Source organism: Trichechus manatus, unplaced genomic scaffold (assembly GCF_000243295.1).
Source record: "Trichechus manatus latirostris isolate Lorelei unplaced genomic scaffold, TriManLat1.0 scaffold00017, whole genome shotgun sequence".
NCBI lineage: Eukaryota > Metazoa > Chordata > Mammalia > Sirenia > Trichechidae > Trichechus > Trichechus manatus.
In genome coordinates this window covers 25,828,683-25,850,423 of record NW_004443953.1, presented here as the reverse complement: position 1 = coordinate 25,850,423, position 21,741 = coordinate 25,828,683, and the positions used below count along the sequence as shown (strand labels likewise).

Genomic DNA, 21,741 nt, shown 5'->3' with positions numbered 1-21,741 from the left:
CCCCACGAGGCACCCTCACAAGTGCTGCCATGGCAATCTTTGTCCATATGTTGCTGTTAAAAAAAAAAAAAAAGCACGGCGCACTTACGAAAATACCTCACAGGGGAGGGCACAGCTGGCAAACAAGCACAGAAGGTGCACGTTATTTGTGTAAAAATCCAGTGCTTAAAACTGAAAATTCTGGGGTATGTTTTAATTATTAGCAGAAAAAAAAAACCAGTTGCCATCAAGTCGATTCTGACTCATGGTGACCCCATATCACTGACCCCAGTGTCACAGTAGAACTGTAGAACTGTGCTCTGTGGGGTTTTCAATGTTTTTTCGGAAGTAGATCATCAGGCTTTTCTTCCAAGGAGCTTCTGGGTTGACTTGAACCACCAACCTTTCAGTTAGCAGAGAGCACATTAATCACTTGCTCTACCCAGAGACTCCTTTATTGTTAATATGAGTAGTTAAATAGCTGCATAAGCATCAGTCTTGAGGGTGGGTTTCTTGGTGGCCTGTTTTGCCACCCATAAACACCCTGCTTTGTACCCTATGGGTACTCAGTATATGACTAACTTTCAGACTTGTTTTGAAGTACGATAATAAGCAGGGTAGAAGACAGATTCAAATAAAAAGTGTCAACCTATAAAAAGTGTCATCCTATGCCTTCCCTAAAAAACATCTTTACCTCTCCATCTAATTTCTCCTTCCAATTTAGCAGAGACTGCACATTAAAGCTTAACTTGCAAAACAGAGTAAGAACATGTCTGAATGGCTGAGAACCTGTTGAGTGGTCAAGATTCTTGAAGATCTTAGGTCAGGGGGCCGAAAAGCTCTATATTTTTAATATAGCCAGGTTACTGTGGAAAGAAGTTGATGTCATTAAGTGTCTGGGGCACAAAACTATGAGCAGTTTAAATAATGTAGCAATTTATGTGCAATAGAAAACAGAATATAAAGCCCTTGTTCAAACTTGTTACCTGACTCTCGGTTTTTCTTGACCTGGCCTGAAGTTTCAGGGATTTTTATAAACACCTGTTTTTATGCATGAATTTCTCCTTTCAAGCCCTCAGCAGGTATCTAACCACTAAACCACATTAGACTATTTACACAAGTAGATTATTTTTAGCTTCAGGGCTCTGTAATAGCACCCACAAATGTACTTTTAAAACATTTCCAGGAGGAATGAGACACAGCTAGGTGGTGTGGAAGCTGTCGGTCTCCAAGTGCTCTAACTAAATTTTTGGGCACTTTTCCCATTTCCACTGCTAAAAGGATGAAGGATTAGAAGAACAGGAAAATCAGTATCCTGCTTGGGTAAGGAGATAAACACTTTAGCTTAGTCATTGGCATTTTCCCTTAATGGTCTGACTGAGAGTTCTTTACCTCAGAAATTTAACACAATTTAACATTAGATCAGGAGACACTCATAACAGAGAAACTAGTTTCCTCATCTGACAAATGAAATGGTGTATCTAGATGACCTTTAATGTCTCTTATAGCTCTGAGTCTATGAAAGAACAATAATATTCTAGATCAAGAATTGATGTAACTTAAAAGAAAATTTTTCATGTAAAGAAACAAAACTAAACCAAACAAAATTTCATAATCAAACTAAAAAGATAAATGCCAAACTGCAGGAAAAAAATGTCCAAAGTGTATCACAGAAAAGAGGTTTACATTTCTAAGATACTGAAAAATTGTATGAAAAGTGGGCTAGAGCTATGGTCTTAACTATGTAAAAAGATGCTCAACCACATGCTTAGTAAGAAGAATGCACACTAAAACTGGATGGAGGTTCCAGTTTTCACCTCTAAAATGGGCAAAAATCTAAAAGTTCAACAACATACCCTGTTGGTGAGATTGTAGTGAAAGAAGCACTCTCATTCACTGCTGGTAGAAGTACAAAATGATACAACACCTATGGAGGGTGATTTAATGACATTTAGCAAAATTGTATATACATTTACCCTTTGACCCATGAATCCCACTTCTAAGACAACTCAAAGATAGGCAAAAGCATACATACACAAAGTTATTCACTGGAGAAGTATTTGTATTAGCAAACAACAGAAAAAAAACACAGATTTCCATCAATAGGGAAATGGTTGAAAAAACTGTGGTCCATACAAGGGAGTACTATGCAGCTGTAAAAAGGAATGCAGAGTATCTCTATACAGTCATGCATCACTTAACGTCCATGATATGCTCTGTGAAATAGGACATTATGTGATTTGGATGCTGTGCAAACACCATATTATATACTGCTGCTGCCTATGAGTTGAAGCAAAAGTTTATATGGTAAACTTTTTATTTGTTAAGTAGGGAAAGTTCACATTAAAATAATGATATAAAGTACAGTACATACATAAGGCAGTAACATGGCATTTATTATCACTATCAAGACATATTGTGTTATATATGTGCTGTACCATTATACAACTGGCAGTGCAATCACTTTGTATATAAGAGACATGAGATACACGTTTTACATGCAGGAAGCTGTTTTGTTTGGTATGTCCAGTAATGCCCACTATGTTCCATTCTCCAATCAGGATTTCTGAACTCTATTATAACCTTAAGGGACCACAGATGTATATCCAGTCGGACATTGGCCAAATGGTCGTTATGTGGCGCATAACTGTATAATGTTATGCAAGGATCATCAAGATAAACTACTATAGAAAATAAAGTGCATGTATGATGATGTCACTTATCTAAGAAATTGGGAGGAGATATGCACGAGTATATATTTTAAAAAATAATAGAAGGATAAACCAAAAAATAATTTTAATGGCTACTTACAGAAGGAGAGTGAAACTCAAGGTGGATAGGTCAGCAATAGAAGCTAGACACTTCTCTGAATATTTCTTGTTTTGTAAAATTGACTTGGGAAATATGCAATGAGTGCTGGAGCTGGCTTATACTGGCTCTTGTTAAATTTTCAGGTATTTAGCAAAATGGTTGTCTTTATCCTGGTAGCTTATAATTGGCCATGATAGGACTATTTACATGATGAAAATCAGCTAACACAACTTCCCGACTCTCAAGCCAGGGTTTAAACATTTACCAGCACACTACAGGAAACATATAAATATTTTACATAAGTATAAAACAAGTATAAAATTTAAAATTAAATTTAAAAAGAGTAATTCCTAAAAGTTGAAAGCAAATATGAAACAAATAAACCTAATACTGACTTGAGTGGGTAGCATTACCATCCTGAAAGGAGTGACTTGAAAGCACAGTGACTATACATCCCGAATGGAGATATCAAAGACTTTTAGTATAGTGGACCACACTGGGGACTACAAATCCCTAGTGGAAATATCAAAGGAATTACAAAAATATTATGCTATTTTCAATATTATGGTGTCTATGTTGGTACATACACACCATGGTATTCTGAGAAGTTGTGAATATTGTGAAATAAACCAAATGAATAATTATATTACTGTCATGAGAACTGGGATTTTCTGCATAGGAATAAGGAGCTATAGATACTAAGTTTGAAGTCATTAAGTAAATACCCTGTGGTTCTGCATGCGAATTGGATGTGAAGTCATGACATATTTTATTTTTAATTTAAAATGCATGCATGTATTTCCTACCTGTATCCACTAAAAAAAGCCCAGAATCAATGACCAGTCCAGGAGCAATGGGCACCCTGAGAATCCAGACCCCAGATTACGGCATCTAACTTCAGTTTCCCACAAACACAAACCAATATTCCTTGGAGAAATGTCTGACTACAGCTATAGGTCAGGAAAGGTATGAAATATTGGAAAGAAGGAAGCTATAAAAGATTGGTGGGATCATATGAAAAGGACTTAAGAGTCAACTTGAAGAGGCTCCCTTTGACCAAAATGGGAAAAAATCTGAAGAATAGTAAGAATAACAATGGCCACAGATTGAAACACATAGTATACATTTAAATCCATGAGTTTACAATGATACTCAAACATATACAGAAACATGTACCTCACTGGGCTACTTCTGGAGGATGCTAGGAAAAAAACAAGCTTTTTTTCTAAATTCTAGTAAAAGCATTTATCCTATTTTTTTCTATAGAAACAGTACCTCAGGATAACCAAATGATTAATGAAGGACTGTTTTTCTTTATAAAAGTATCCTAGCTAATAAGGGAGGAAAGATATAATTAAAATATTATCATTTTGCAACCTATAATGAAATAAAAAATCTAGGTAATGATCATGATGCCTAGTAATATCACGAAAAGAGAGACAACCAGCCATGAAGGGCCTCCTGATAAAAATATACCACCACTGAGTAGTGTCTGGGGTCTTAAAAGCTTCTGAGTGGTTATCTAAGATATTCCACTGGTCTCACCCCATCTGGAGCAAGGTAGAATGAAGAAAACCAAAGACACAAGGGAAAGATTGTTCCAAATGACTGATGCACCACAAGTACTACAGCCTCTACCAGACTGAGTCCAGCACAACTAGACGGTGCCTGGCTACCACCACTGACTGCCCTGACAGGGATCCCAATAGAGGGTCTGGGACAGAGCTGGAGAAAATTGTAGGGGGAAAAAGAAAAAAAGAAGACCCGTCTTACTGGTCTGACAGAGACTGGAGAAACCTTGAGAGTATGGCCCCCGGATACACTTTTAGCTCAGTAATGAAGTCACTCCTGAGGTTCACCCTTCAGCCAAAGATTAGACAGGCCCATAAAACAAAATGAGACTAAAGAGGCACACCAGTCCAGGGGCAAGCACTAGAAGGCAGGAGGGAAGAGGAAAGCTGGTAATAGGAAACCCAAGGTCAAAAAGGGGAGATTGTTGACATGTTGTGGGGTTAGTAACCAATGTCACAAAACAATATATTTACTAATTGTTTAATGAGAAGCTAGTTTGTTCTGTAAATCTTCATTTAAAGTATAATAATTAAAATAAAAAAAAAAACCATCACTAATTGCCAAAATAGTATTCATGGCTATGTATGTATGTATCTCAAACGGGAATCATATCAAACCTCTAGATCTAGCTGTTTACATAAAACATATGATACAGAGAAACAAGTTAAATGACAACAAAATCCAGATTGTGGAAAATTGTACAGGATAGATGACCCAGTTTTTCAATAAGTAAACTACATAGGGGAAAAATGAGAAATAGATGAGAAACTTAGATTAACAGGGACCTAAGAGAGATATCAGAAACCCTGGTGGCATAGTGGTTAAGAGCTTACAGCTGCTAACTAAAAAGTTCAGCAGTTCGAATCCACCAGGCACTCTTTGGAAACCCTATGGGGCAGTTCTACTCTGCCCTATATGGTTGCTATGAGTCGGAATCGACTCGATGGCAACGAGTTTGGTTTCGTTTTGGTTAAGAGAGATATCAATCAATTGCAATGCATGAACCTAATTTGAACAAATAATTAAAAATACATGAGTATGCATGTGTGTGTATATATATATATGTATACAAGATATGTGTGTATATCTGCATATGTTTGTGTTTACATGTATGTACGTATGTACACACATGTATACATATATGTATGTATATATATGTGTTAAGAGCTCAGCTGCTAACCAAAGGGTTGGCAGTTCGAATCCACCAGCCTCTCCTTGGAAACCCTATGGGGCAGTTTTACTCTGTCCTATAGGTTTGCTATGAGTTGGAACTGACTCGATGGCAATGGGTTTAGTTATTTATATTTTTTTATGTGCGTGTGTGTGTATATATACACGCACAATTATTGGGAAGACTGAATGTGAACTAAAGAATTTAAGGATATTAAGAAGTAGTTATTTTTTGTGTATGATGAAGATACTGTTTTAATGAAAAAGGAATCCTTATTTTCTAGACATATATACTGAAATATTCACAGGCAAATTGGTACAATATATAAGATTTGCTTCAAATATTGGAGAGTGGTGATGGAAGGCGGATTGAGTGGCAATGAGTTGAGAATAGATTAAACTGGATGATGGCTACATAGGTATTCACTGTAACTATTCTCTCTACTTCTATATAAGACTAAAAGTTTCTATCATACAGTTAAAAATTAAATCATAAAAATTATATCACTAATATTAACAAGCTGGTAATAAAACATTGATATTAAACTAGACAGTCCAACTTAGGAATCCATCATGATCACCTGAGGAACTGTTTCATAGTATAGTCTTTGAACCACCACTATTTTAATGAACCCCCAAATATTGAGGAGTATTTATTATATCCCTCAGGACTGCTGGAGTGGGGAAAAAGGTTGGGAATCACTGTATAAACTCTTTAAGGTGAGGGTTGTGCATGATTCACCCAACATTTATCTTGGTGCTAGACACATAAGAGGTACTCAAGAAATACCTGGTGAGTTAATGATGACCCAGAAAAAATGACAACGAATGGGGAACTCAATAGCAGCTAAATGCTAGATATGCAGAAAACATCATTCATATTTGATATAAATAAAAATCACTCAGGTTACCAGGCTTAAAGAGCATGGCTCTCTGTTTTAAGTGGATTGGGGTTTCATCCTAAAGCCACAGACTAGTCACTTCAAACAGCTACAAGTAAACACTCAGAATAAAAATAGTTTTAAATACACAATTGGGTGGGCTGTGGCTAGCAAATATTCTGATTCTACAATCTGTTTTGGACAAGACAGTGCTTCTCATATGACTAACAAAGCAAACAGCAGTCATATACCTTGTGCTGAAATAAGTAGACTATTTGAAAAAAGGGTAGAACGTCCAAGGCTTATCCAATAAAGATACCACATTTTCAAAAGTTAATGGGGAATAAAGAATGGCAAATACCCACATATATTTACATATCCAAAACAGAAGGCATACAACCACCTAGTATGGAATTTTTTTTGTCTCTAAGAGTTTTTAAATATACTTGCAAAAAGGAGAGGTTATATTGAAACATATCAAGTACTAAACAGAGCTAAGCCAAGCCCACAGTCTGACCATGGGAGACAACAGAATACCTCAAGCACAGGAATAATCTTGAATAATCTAATTTTAAAGCTAGGAAGAGCTTAGAAACCATCTATTCCAACCTTTTCACTGTGTCAGTGAAAAAAAAAGACATCCAGAGAGGTTAAGGTGAAAATGGTTGGAGTAGTCACAAATTAACAAATGGTCTACACAGGTGTGTAGTGCTTTAGGTATTAAAAGCTAGGAATTAATCTTCTGAACTTCCACATGAATGATTTATAACAGGGTATCAGTATTTATTATAAACAAACAAGTGCATGTATAGATATCCATATATACACAAAAAACTAAAGTATGTATTTCTAATAACTTATTTCAAAACAAATTCTTCAGCCTAGCATTTAAGAGCACACCCACTTTTTCAAAATCTTGACCAAATGGATCATAAAATGGAAGGCAGCCATTTTCTCTCACTAGTCTTTTGTGGTCTCTTACAGATGTAGTAGAATGTGTTATAATTACAATAGCTATTCAATATATAAGGAGCCTTTGTGGCTCAAACAGTTCAATGCTCCTCTACCTACCAAAAGGTCAGCGATTCAAACCTACCCAGCTGCTCCACGGGAGAAACATCTGGAGATCTGCTTTTGTAAAGATTACAGCCTAGAAAACCCCATGGGGCAGTTCTACTCTGTTATATGGGGTTGCTATGAGTTGAAATCAACTCGATGGCACCTAACAACAACAATTCAATATATAATTTCCAATGATGAAAGAATGATTAGAATATAAACTCTCCAATTTTCTTGTTAATCTGAACTTATATAAAAGCCATATTTCATGTGTATCTATGAGTATTATATAGAGACATATATAACCACGTAGACTTTTAAATATGGCAACCAAACTAAAGACACTATTCCTAGGGAGGCAATGAGAAGAATTATCTATTTACATTTCTGTAAGTTGTTACACAAGGCTTTATTTAAAATATATACAAAAAAATTTTCTAGAGGAGAGAGGGAAGGGAAAAAATAACAGGCCTCAATTTTGTTACAGGTCATTCAATTATTTTAGTTATTGATCAATCTTGAGTCAATACTACTTTAATTCTGCGGAGGTACAAAAATGATGTATACGTGCCTATGTATGGAATTCACCTGCCCACCTACTTCACCTCTACAGTCTCTTTGATTTAGATCCAAAGTGATGAAATTTTAATAAGATATAAAATTTGGGCTCTGAACTTCCTGTCTTTATTAGATTATTTAGGATCCTGAAAACTGATTTTAAGAGTCTCCTAATATTGTTAAACGAGAATATTAACCACTGAAAGTGACAATTATAATGTTTACTTCCATCTTTGGAAAAACAAAATGTTTACAATTGGGATGACTCAAGATCTCTGAAGGAAATTGCAAGGTAAGCCAATGATATTTTTAAAAAGCTGAAAGCAAAGTTTGAAGAAAATTTTTCTTCTGAAATTAACACAGCAACCTTTTTTAAGTAAACATAATATGACATTATCAATTAAAGGGTTTTTGCAAATTCTACTGCAACTCTAAAGTAAAATCTAAAATTAAGCAACAAAATATGAAGACATTTACTGAACATAATATGGTACTGTGAATGAAGAATCTAAATCCTTCAGGGTAATTATATTGCTGACTCTACTATCAAATTCACTGATGTCTTGCCTCTGTCTGAAAAATTCAAAATACACCGCATGCAAAAATTTGTAATATTTAATATCCTATCATATTTAAAATTCCTCTTATTAACTTCTGAGGGCTTACACTAAAATCCTGAAATAAGCATACCAAAATTTTTACCATTTTGTTTCTTTCTCTCAAGCCTAAAAATAAGTAAAAATGGTAAACTATTTTAATAAAATTTAGGAATATTAATGGACCCATTGATGTCTCTATATAATAACCGAAGAATTTAGATGATGGATTAAATAACCAGTGCATCAGTAAATACTCTCCCTACATTATATACACTACCAAATATTTTCAACCTAATAACACAAGAATGTGTTTCTTAAACTAAGAAGGAATATTACCGTCCCATCATGAACCAACCTAAACATCTGAGTAATAACTTCGAACATAAAATCCGAGAAAAAGATGGTACAAGGTTAAAACTACTAATATATATTTAAAACAAAGCGTTTATTTTTCAATAAGAAAACAAAGAAAAGGAGAGCCCAGCCTCATCTTGTATGCTTGCCCAATAGAACTTTCCACCATAATTAGTGCTTACCACCTCTAAGGGGAGGAGCTTAAACTCAGGGTAACCTCATGCAGTAAGGGAAAAACAGTATAAATACTGCAGGGCAGCTCTGGAGGGGGCATCTTCTGCACTGCTCACCTGGGCAGAGGAGGCCTCAGAAATCTGTCAAGAGACCTTTTCCAGGAATTCTGAGCACCCAGGTAAGTCCATGGCTTGATGCTGACTGGTCATATGTTATCTTTCTTGGAAACAAGCTTCAACAAATTAACTATTTCTCTTTTTGTTATTAAAAAAAAATGGCTTCCCATAAAAAATGCATTCAGAGGGTTTAATTTCTATCAGTTTATATAAAATAGTCCTAATATGTGCATATTTGTTAAAACTGATCTGAATTTCAGTGTATTTTGAAACTACTGGATATTTCAGTCTATGTCAGAGATCCTGAACTATTTAATACACGCATCCAATGATGGTTCCTGTTTCTTTTTTATAAATCACTTCATTTTTACTTGATTATTTTAACGTTGTTTCTAAAAATTACTAAAACATATATTCACATAAAAAATTGTTAACTGTCATTAATTTATGGAATATTTTCAAAAAGCATAGGGTAGGGTAAGAAAAGAGTAGACAATTGTATAAAGAATTTATCTGTGCAACATTAGAAAAAGGAAACAGGTAGATAACAAAGCTGTATGAAATTATTCCTTTCTGTTTTTCAGAATTCATCTGAGAATATGCTGCCACAAATAGCCTTTTTGCTGCTAATGGCCTTGAACTTTGTTCATGGAGTGTTTTATGCTGAGCGATACCAAACACCCACAGGCATAAAAGGCCCACCACCTAACACCAAGACACACTTCTTCATTCCCTATGCCATAAAGAGTAAAGGTAAACTGAATTGTGTATTTTGCTCTGTTAACTAGTTGGTTGTCGCCTTCTACAATCTTAATGACCTTCTTAACAAAATGCTTTTAACTCTGTTTGGTGTTAAATTATTTTTAATACTCCTAAATTAGTCCAAATTATTATAAGAAAATGATTTGTGGAAAGAGTAGGTCTATTCAAGAACATTAATATCTTTTGCACAATAAATACAGTAGAAAGATATACCTAAAGAATATTAAGAATTTTCATGTGTGGACATTTTCCCCCTCAAATGATGCTTTTGCACAAATAACTACTCATAACCTAGAAATATTAATCCAAACAAAATTAATCAAGTTTAAAATGTTTTAATTAAAAACAACTGCCAAGTGTATAGAGTAACAAGTTTATGTATCTAAACACTTAAAACATATTTACTTTTGAAACCTATTCAACTAGCCCACAAATTTACACATAAACTAAATCTTATCAAATAAAACCTGATACTCCTCCCAAATAAATTTAATAGGCAAGTGGAGTAGCCATTCTCACAATTATTTATACATTTTTGAATAGTGTAGTGGTTAAGTGCACAGACTTAACTGCCAGTACTAGCCGTATGACCATGGATGGGTTATTTACCCTTCGTGTGCCTTAGTCTCCTCATCTGCAAAACAAGAAGCAGCTATCTCAGAGGGCTGTTATTATGGGGCTTAAATGAGTTAATATTTATAAAGTGCTTACATGTTAGTAATTACTACTACTCTTGCTACTACTACTTCTACTATTACTTTTATTTGTACTTCTGTTGATGTAGCCTTAGATAAGTTTTTATTTTCTTAAATCTGCTCCTCATCTGTCCAGCTTAGTCAGTTACTGTGAAGAAGTACTGAGACAATGTATGTAAAGTTCTAACAGATCCTCACAGAAGAGTGACCATTAGGTCTCATATTCACTAATTCCCTTTAACAGATCTGACACAAACTGCCTGTAAAACATCTACTGAATTGAACTGAGTAATCTAAACTTACTGTAGGATTCAAATTTCCTATTTTTTTTCATTATAGTTATATATTTTATCCTCTAAATAAAGTTAAAGATATTTACCATAAATAAATGTTTGGGAACAGCTATTCTGAGCTAATTAAACTTATGGGACTGTCTTTTTAAGAAGAAAGATAAAATTTAAAATATTTCACAAGAGGTAGCTTAATATTTAAAAATAAATTCACAGCAAAACATATACTCTTGCATGTCTCAAAATATTAAAAAAAAATAAGAGAAAGACAGAAGTTAGGGGAAAAAGTACAAAAGACAAGGAAACCAACTACTTAAAGTAACAAATCCAATTTTAAATGTTTGATAATAACACTGGATTCAATACTCACTAAACCAAAAATCAAACCCAGTGCCATCAAGTCGATTCCGACTCATAGCGACCCTATAGGACACAGTAGAACTGTCCCGTAGGGTTTCCAAGGCTGTAAATCTATGGAAGCAGACTGCCACATCTTTCTTCCGAGGAGCAGCTGGTGGGTTTGAACTGCTGACCTTTCAGTTAGCAGCTGAGTGCTTTAACCACTGCACCACCAGGGCTCCTTCAATACTCTCTATGATCACAAATTTAGACTTTTTATTGTTTACCAAGATCACTATAAATAATCTTAAATTAAAAATAAAATGTACCACTTTAGAAGCTTACAAATATTTCTGTCTCCCCACTTTAATGTGCTGCTTCATCTTGGCTATTTTTACAGAATAGATGAAAATGTATATCTTGTTAACAAATGGTAAAGTTTAGAAGCTACATTTTAACTATTAAATCTACCTTAGTCTCTACTTGATAATGCAAGGTGGAAACTTAAATACATTATCATCCAAAGGCAGGCACTAATGTGCTGTAACAAAGACAAAAGGCCACACTTTATACAAGTAAAACACTAAGTTGATGATATAAATACAAAGAGGTTCCTAAGTAATTCATAGGCACGTCTATGCAACACAGGCTAAAAGAGAGTTCAGCCAAAACACACTATAAATTATGATGCAGAGGATTCCACATCTGATGGGCAGTCTCAGGTGGCACAACCAGCCACTATTTCAGTTTATTGGCATTTAGGAAACTTCTCTACTGGGTATTTGTCTTTCCTTGAGGATGGTGTCACCTTAATCTTGAACATATGAAGTATTTCAGATGGTGAACTATGAGCAGGAGCTGAACCCCAACGATTCAACAGAAACCACATTCCCTCTTGCACTGAGAGGCTGAGGACACATTTAGCAACATTCCAGGTGATAGAGATCACCCTGTCACTGGAGTTCTTAGCCTCACATGGTGCCCAGTGCAATTGTTTTCAGTAAGACTTGTTTTTCCTCTCTATTTTAACATTTAAACAGATTTCCAATCAGATTAAGACAATTATTTTTAGTATGAACATGATCCTTACAATAAGACTCTGATGCAAACACCCATCTAACATAGTATGCTTTTTTTAAAATGTGCTATTTTATTCTGAACCACAAAGAAATCCTTCATTTATTCATCTACTCTATTTGTAATATATCAACATCCAGTTTACATATAGATAGATGTATCATACATGTGCACTAAAGTCAATTAATAAGATACGTATTGATATTATTTCTGTAAATTAATTTTTCTCATAGTCTTTTTCCTAATATTATTTTCTGAAAATCCATGGGTAAATTAACACATACATTTAAATATTTGTAAATATTTGTAAATTGAAATATAACTCTAATTAGTCTAAAATGATTACTTTCCTATTTCAGCATACCTATTTTAATGATCCTGCTCTGCATTTTATATTTCATTTCTCACCAAATGTTTTTCAAATCTCAGCAGTATCTCTACCCAAGAGAATAATATTAGCAACTACTGTTGGCTGACTTCTTAAATGCCAGTCAATCAATAATAAAGGTTTTTTTTTTGTTAAATACAATGCTCTATCAACAACTAATAGTTAAAGGGAACTATACCCATAAAATATGTTTTTAAAGGCAATTTTCAATTCATTCAACATTGCTTCCCATTTAATTTTCATTTTGATTTTTAAAACCATTGAATATTTAGTTGAATCGAGCATAAGTACATTAATCATATTTTTTTTAATGTGGCTCACAAGTCATAGCTATGAGTCATTTTCAGGTTTTGACCAAACTATTCAACTACAGTGACATTTACTAAGTCTACATCATTACTACAAGACATTTTCTGACAGTGTAAAAATCTAAATGGTATAAGCAAGTGTTCTATGTTTCTGAAAACTTATCAAACTGAAAATGGTTTTAATATAAATTCTACAAGTAGATATTAAAAATCCTGTAATTTGATTACCATCTTCGCTAGCAACTTAAGTATTCTGCAAAATATAGAATATTTTATGTAGATGATTATGATGATTACTGCCAAAAGATTCTTTGAAATAGTAATATTTCCATAATGGTATGTCTTAACGCCTATAATGTCCTGTGACATTCCACCTTCCAGATACCAAAACAGCACTTGAAAACCTCCTAAGGCACTGATAATGCTCTTTGTGGCTGAAGCTCCTGCAGGAGCAGTTGCGTGCTTCACTCACACTTGTGGCCCTACAGCACTTCTTACTTTAATACTATTTCTAATTCCCTAATTCTTTGCTTCGATTTTTAAGTCAGTAATGGAGAGTATAAGGGCACCGGTGGTTCAGTGGTAGAACTCTAGTCTTCCATGTGGGAGACCAGGTTCAATTCCCAGCCAATGCCCCTCATGTGCAGCTTCCACCTATTTGTCAGTGGAGGCTTTTGAGTTGCTATGATGCTGAACAAGTTTCAGTGGAGCTTCCAGAGCAAGATGGACTAGGAAGAAAAACCTGGGGATCTATTTCCGAAAACCAGCCAATGAAAACCCTATGGATCACAATGATTCAATACCATTGTACATGGGGTCCCCATGAGTTGGGGATGACTTGATGGCAGCTAACAACAACAACAATGGAGAGTATAGGCGTTCATAGGATATACTGGGGTCGGGGAGAAAAAAATCAGCCTAAATCCAAACTGTATTCAAAATGGCTATGGCAGATGTAAATTAGAATTAACTCTGTTTCTTATTTTGATTTATAGATAGCTTTCATGAAGGAAAATTGTTATAGTTCAACACTTTCCCATTTATTCTGCACTTGTCTTTTTATTCCTTTTCTGTCAAATATCTTTTTTTTCTTTCCTTTATAAGTAGATGATTTTCCTAAAACAAATGTGATAAATCTACCTTCATTGCACCCTTATTCTAAACAAATTCTTCAATCCCAGCATATCTGTATAGATCATTAGAGTGTAATGAAAGTATTATTGTAGCCAGGGTCTTGGGAGATCATCTTCTCTAGCAATGTTTCTCAAAAAAATAAAATGTATCTTCCAAAACCATTTAAGACTGGTCGGCCTAAAGGCTGTTGAATGAACTGAATAAGACAGAAATGCTTTATCCCAATTCATATTTAGAGAAGCAGTGATTATCCTTAGTAATATTACTGACATCCCCTTCTCGGGGTGTGTGTTTTGGGTGTATCTTTTAGGCATACCAGTAAGAGGAGAGCAAGGTATTCCTGGACCAGCAGGCCCTGCTGGACCTCGAGGACAGCCAGGTCCTTCTGGACCGCCAGGAAAACCGGGCTACGGAAGTCCTGGACCCAGAGGAGAGCCGGGGTTGCCAGGACCACCAGGACCATCAGTCACTGGAAAGCCAGGTGTGCCAGGACTCCCAGGAAAACCAGGAGAAAGAGGACCATATGGACCAAAAGGAGATATTGGACCAGCTGGTTTACCAGGACCCCAGGGTCCACCAGGGCCACCTGGAATCCCTGGCCCAGCTGGACTTTCTGTGCCAGGAAAACCTGGACAACAGGGACCTACAGGAGCCCCTGGACCTAGAGGCTTTCCTGGCGAAAACGGAGCACCAGGTGTCCCTGGTATGATTGGACAGAAAGGGGAAACAGGATATGGTGCTCCTGGCCGTGCAGGTGAGAGGGGCCTTCCGGGCGCTCAGGGACCTGTGGGACCACCTGGACCTACTGGAGTAGGAAAAAGAGGTGAAAATGGGCTTCCAGGACAACCAGGCATCAAAGGTGATCGGGGCTTTCAAGGGGAAAGGGGACCCACTGGCCCACCAGGTCCACAAGGTCCTCCTGGGGAACAAGGACTAGAAGGCATTGGAAAGCCAGGACCCACTGGAGCCCCAGGTCAGCCAGGAATTCCAGGAGCAAAAGGTCACCCCGGGGCTCCAGGAATAGCTGGGCCCCCAGGGGCTCCAGGCTTTGGGAAACCAGGCTTGCCAGGCCTGAAAGGGCAAAGAGGACCTGCTGGCCTTCCAGGGAGTCCAGGTGTCAAAGGGGAACCGGGTCCAGCAGGTTATCCTGGGGAACCAGGTCTGCCAGGACCCCCTGGAAATATGGGACCCCAAGGACCAAAGGGCATCCCAGGTAACCATGGTATCCCAGGCTCTAAAGGTGAGACAGGGCCAGCAGGGACTGCTGGACACCCTGGGGCTAAGGGAGAAAGAGGCTTCCCTGGTTTAGATGGAAAACCAGGGTATGCAGGAGAACCAGGTCTCGATGGTCCTAAAGGTAACCCAGGTTTACCAGGCCCAAAAGGTGATCCTGGAGTTGGAGGGTCTCCTGGTCTTCCAGGTCCTATGGGCCCAGCAGGAGCTAAGGGAGTGCCTGGACATAATGGTGACCCTGGTCCAAGAGGTGCCCCTGGAATACCAGGTACTAGAGGCCCCATTGGGCCACCAGGCATTCCAGGATTCCCTGGAGCTAAAGGGGATCCAGGATATCCAGGTCCTCCTGGCCCAGCTGGCATAGCAACTAAGGGCCTCAGTGGACCAACTGGGCCAGCTGGACCTCCAGGCCCAAGAGGTCATGCTGGAGAGCCTGGCCTCCCAGGGCCTCCAGGGCCCCCAGGTCCCCCAGGACAAGCAGTCATGCCCGAGGGCTTCATAAAGGCAGGCCAAAGGCCCAGTCTTTCTGGAATGCCTCTTGTTAGGGCCAATCAGGGTGTTACAGGAATGCCTGTGTCTGCTTTTACTGTCATTCTCTCCAAAGCTTACCCAGCAATAGGCACCCCCATCCCATTTGATAAGATTTTGTATAACAGGCAACAGCACTATAACCCAAGAACTGGAATCTTTACCTGTGTGATACCAGGAATATACTATTTCTCCTACAACATGCATGTGAAGGGGACCCATGTTTGGGTTGGCCTATATAAGAACGGCACCCCCATAATGTACACCTATGATGAATATACTAAAGGCTACCTGGATCAGGCTTCCGGGAGCGCAGTAATTGATCTCGCAGAAAATGACCAGGTGTGGCTCCAATTGCCCAATGCTGAGTCTAATGGCCTGTACTCCTCTGAGTATGTCCACTCCTCTTTCTCAGGATTCCTAGTGGCTCCAATGTGAGCAAATTCTTGCCGAGCCAATCTAAATCTTCTGCTTGAAAAGGCATTCCCCAATCCCACCCCACCCCACAAAATGCATACAGATGTAGGCTGAAAAAATGTGAGTAATTTTTGTTTAGTTTTCCAAAATACAGACTTGAGTTATCAGACCAACAAACGTGCTCCCTGAAAAAAATGAGCAGCACTGGCTAACAATATGTGAAGACTCTCTTGAATTTTTAGTCAGCAAGCCTAAAAACTTTTAAAGTTTTCTGTGAATTCCTTCAATATTTAACAATTTCACCATAAAAACCTTACTAAGTTAAAAAAAAAAAAAACTACTGCAGAAAATAGAAATACAACCTTAAATTATGCTAAATTGATTTCAGAAACTCAGCATTTCTTTTTAAAATAAGCCCATTTCTAACAATTAATACGAGAACTTCCGGGAAACATTCAAGAGGTATCATATGACTCTTACAAACTTAAATACTTGAATACTTAAATTTAAAAAAAACACTGTATACCCTAAGATATTTCTGGTGGTGCATTACTCTAAGGCTTATATGACCCCTTTCATCAAGATTTTTTCATATCCATAGGTGCACATGTACTTTTTAAAGCTCTAATGAGAAAGCAAAATACTGTGTTAAAATTAATTTGAAATGCAAGATGTTGTACTTGTGAACCTTTGCAAACTTTTCTGTAATTGCAAAGAAGCTTTCTATATGCCCTTCACAACCTGGAAGTAGATGTCTAACCTATTATTTATTTAAAGTGCTCAATACAGATTTAAACTCTGTAGAAAAACAATAAATAATGTCATTAATCTTCCTATTACTACAAGTTGAATTAATTTGATTTCTTTAATTACTATTGAATCTTATTTAATATGATTTTGTGGGTTTACAGAACATTAGCATATGGACAGTGTATCTCTCATTCCAGTGAAATTATAACTAACATCAAGGGTTTCAAAATCTGACTAGAAATGAAAAGACATTATTTATTTATGCTCTGTACTGTATTTTTATATTGCTGTTTAAAATTGTAAGCCGTGCTTCACTTATTAAAGCACAAAATGTTTTATCTACTCCTTTTTTACAATGCAATAAAATAACATTGATAGATTTCTGCTGAATTTATTCAAAACCAGCAATTTGCTATCTCAACTATTCTTTTCAGACTTTTAATTTTACAAAGTTAATAAAAAGTAGAACAATAAAGTAGTGGGTGGCTTTTACAGTTGTCATGGATATGCCCCTTTATGGGGACAGGCATTTCCACATACCAGGCTCTCAGTGTGGACTGTGAAACCACCACTACCACCAGTTGCCAGCAAGTCGATTCTGGCTCATAGCGGCCCCATGTGTATCAGAGTAGAACTATACTCCACAGGATTTTCAATGGCTGAGTTTTCAGAAGTAGATCACCAGGACTTTCTTCTGAGGCACCTCTGGGTAGCCTTGAACTGTCAACCTTTTGGTTAGCAGCAAGTGTGTTAACGATTTTCCCCACCCAGGGGCTGAACTGCGAAAAGGTGCCCACATAACCACCTGCAACCTAAAAGCTGGGGTCATAAGCAGATGACTAGGCATAGAAAAGTGAGACAATCACCCCAAAACAGTGATTTTCTTCTGGAAGAGAATGAAGCAGGTGGCAGAAAAATATGTAGTCTGAACAAACATTTTGCAGCTACCATTGCCTTGACATGCTTTTAGTCATAATATTTAAAATTATTTTGATAGTTTGAATTATGTTAAGAGGAAGGCAAGTATTTTTTATGTCAATCAAAAGGCAACATTTTTCTAAGCTGAAAAATACTCCTCTTGAGCCTCCATCAGCCACTGGCTGAATCTGGACAGTCTGGCTCATGTCACTGGGGTAACAAACTATTAAAATAAAAAGTTGCCATTGAGTCAATGCCAACTCCTGGTGACCCCACGTGTGTCAGAGTAGAATTGTGCTTTATAGAGTTTTCAATGGCTGATTTTGGGGAAGTAGATTGTCAGACCTTTCTTTCAAGGCGTGTACAGGTAGACTTGAACCTCCAACCTTTCAGTTAGCAGCTGACAGCAATAACTATTTGTACCACCCAGGGGCTCCAACATACTATAAATGCATCTATTTATTCCTTAGCAGTCACCTCCATGTAACTCAAGCAAACCTGTGAAAGGGAAGGTGAAACACCAGATGTGGGGCTGGTGATATCTTGGCCCCTATTCTGGGTCAGCCAGTTCTGTTCCTTCAGCAACAAGAACAGAGTTTCCACCAGCAGGCACTTTCCCCACCTGCCTGTAGCTACTACACCAGTGGTTACAGGTGTCTATAATCCTCATTTTTAAGCAAGGAAACAGCACTACTGGAACATTCTAAGGAGCCTACAGAATGATCCAATTGGCAGGCGTCTAAAGGATAGTTTAGCCGCACAGCTCAGAATACTGGCAATTATGGCCACAAAGAGACATGAATAAAAGAACCTCTTAAAATGTAAGCAGTACCAGCTTTACAGTAATAGTTGTTAAGATCAAATTCAATCCTAATTAATGAACATAGCAAAATAGGTAGCTTCTAACTAATTCATTAGATGCACAATATTTAACAAACATCTAGTGGGAAGTTTCTCTTCACGTTACTTACCTTTGAAAGCTGACATATCATGACTCTGTTGTATAGCAGCAACTACATCCTTCTAAAAATCAAATGTTTTTCGACCATTGTTCTGCTAAAAAAAAGTTCCAAATGTAATACATGCAGTAATTTTTTAGCAGAGTAGAAAATATTTGTCAATTATGACATTACTGTATTCTAAAATACAGTGTTGTGTTGTAGCAAACGTAATAGATTAATAAACTTCTTCATCTAAATGTGATTCTAGAGAGCAAAATCTTCCATGAAAATCACCGCTTCACAAATACACACACACATGTGTGTGTATCTGTGTACATATATGTATAGGTGACTGAATACCAATGTAGCTCATACAGCTCAAATAAAAATTTTTACTCATTATAAAGTCTAAAAATTATAAAATAATTTAAACATATAAATAACTTTGCAATGTAAAGTTCTTGAGATAGCGGAATATATTATTTACGGTGCTGTGGCATCGATAGGGCTAAAAGGCCCAAAGCCCTAAAGCCTAAAGAGCTGATTACTTTCTAATTCAATGCACACTGGATTTCAACATAAAACAGTAGCAAGTGTCTTAAAAGTAGGAGTTATGAAGAAGGTCCCAAATCCAAAATATAAATTATTTTATTGAGTTATTTTTCAAAACCAGAAAGCAAATAAACGTTACATTAAAACATACAATCCTATAACCCTTTGTTTCCTGGGAAACATTAATCAGTGTCCTTAAAGACAAAACACTAGATAGTTGTATCTAATTATATAAACTATGAAATAGTTAAAGACAGTATATTTTGCTTATAGTAGCTATGAAATGAGAAAGTGATTCCATCTCATATTAATAAAAACTTCTGGAAACATACCAAAAGTATGTGCTCAACAGAAACCATCACACGAGTGTAACTCTGATTAAAAAATAAACCATTACAGATATTCTACTACAAACTTGATAATCATGATTCTAAAGGCAACAGATGCACAAAGGACAGTACATCGGTTTATGTTCATAGGCTTTAAGTTCTAGCTATATATCGATATAACCAGAGATCTGTTTAATCTTGATATTGTATAAAGAAAAAGTTTATATGCATTAAACTAAGTTGAAAATGATTAATTTTAAAATTTCACCACATTTCCTGGTCTTGTATTATTTAGAATGCTTAAAGATGTGTTGTTTTCTTACTTTTTTTTATTCTGCCAATAAAACCAAGAAATTATTTTTTTCCAGATGCCAAGCTTTGTATTTTCTTTTTCTAGACTTTTGCACCACCTGCTGGTAAACAGTTTTATTATCCCCGGGGGATGAGGGAAGTCACTGCTATTTAATTTTCCAAAAATATTTTGACCAAATCCAGTGTTTGTCTTCCTTTGACACCTCTGAAACCGCAAGGAAGGAATTAAGTAAAATCTCAACTCAAAAGATAGATATAATTAAGTTCTCTGATTTATGACTAAATTTGTCATAGTTTTAAAAAATGAATCGACAGTCACCTTTAAAGAGTCCACCAGCCTAGCATCTAGAAGCGCTCCTAGCAGGTCAAAGTAGTTATCGTAAATACATTTTCCTAAAAAAGAACAAAGTTTTAAATTAGAATTAATTAATGCCTCATTTATGTGGAATATACAGAACTTTGGCTGAAGAGACAGCAGATTTTTATTTAAGGATTTAAAGGAGTTCCCGTTACAATTCAAAATGGCTCCATTACAGCCCACTGTCTATTTAAAAAAGTTTAAGCTATGAAAGCAGTACAAGAATTTGAAAATGTAATATCCAAAAGTTAAGCATTTATTCAGAAATATTTAGGAACTGTTTTTAAAAATGTAAAAACTAAAGATAAACTATATCCCAATATAAAGTGGATTATGAAAAAAACCACAATTTAAAATATCAGTATCAATGTATCTCAAAACAACCAAATTACCCAGCAGTGGATCACTGTGAAAAGCTCCATGACATGGTCTCTTTCCACATTTGTGCTGGCTGGCCCATCTAGAATACCACACTCAATTTTTATGCAATTTCATAAAAATTTCAGTACAACCTGAGAACAACCATGCCATATGAGGACCTAATGTGCTTGTTTAGAAAAACTCAGGAGTATACAACAGTACACAACATATTACATAGTGTTGGTCTACTTCTGATTCCAGCCATAGCTGTGCTGAACAACGTCATCCACCTCAAGCACGCCTGTGTCATTCGCATCTCCCAAAGGCTCTGGAGCCCATCTGGCCCAGAGGGTAGCATCAATCGACAGTGTTGGGAGCAAGTGGACGAATGCCCCAGACTACTGCCCCCTAAATGGACAACTCTGTGCTTCTTCTAAGGAGTCTCAGTGGAATCCAGCCCCAACTTCCTTCCATGTCTCACCCTCTCTACTCTCTCACTCCTGCCTACTAGGATCAGGAATAACCACTCTGCTTTTGGGAAAACTCAAACTCAAAGTCCACTACAGAACTCTTGGTACAAAGAGGAATCCAACAGAACCAGAAGGTGGAGCCAGATTTTAACCTAATGTCAGAAAGTACTTTTCAAATAGTCACATCTACTCTTGCTCACAGTATTATAATTACCTGACTCTGAGTCTCCTTTCTTCCTCATTTGTTAGCTATGTTTGCGAGGTCATGGAACACGTCTGTGTTGTTCCTTAGCGTCCACTAAGCACA

General features: G+C 36.7%; 1 protein-coding gene across 1 annotated transcript; it reads left to right on the top strand.

The window, feature by feature from the left end:
- Positions 1 to 9,616: 9,616 nt before the first annotated feature.
- On the top strand, positions 9,617 to 16,648 carry COL10A1 (collagen type X alpha 1 chain). Its single transcript, XM_004372483.2, has 2 exons — positions 9,617 to 10,026; positions 14,577 to 16,648. The coding sequence occupies exons 1-2, from the start codon at positions 9,831 to 9,833 to the stop codon at positions 16,463 to 16,465; spliced, it is 2,085 nt and encodes a 694-aa protein (XP_004372540.2). The 5' UTR covers positions 9,617 to 9,830; the 3' UTR covers positions 16,466 to 16,648.
- The last annotated feature ends 5,093 nt before the right edge of the window (positions 16,649 to 21,741 follow it).

Coding starts and splice junctions, on each gene's coding strand:
- COL10A1 (XM_004372483.2), top strand. CDS start 9,831: ATGAAATTATTCCTTTCTGTTTTTCAGAATTCATCTGAGAATATGCTG. Junction 10,027..14,576: donor CTATGCCATAAAGAGTAAAG/GTAAACTGAATT, acceptor TGTATCTTTTAG/GCATACCAGTAAGAGGAGAG.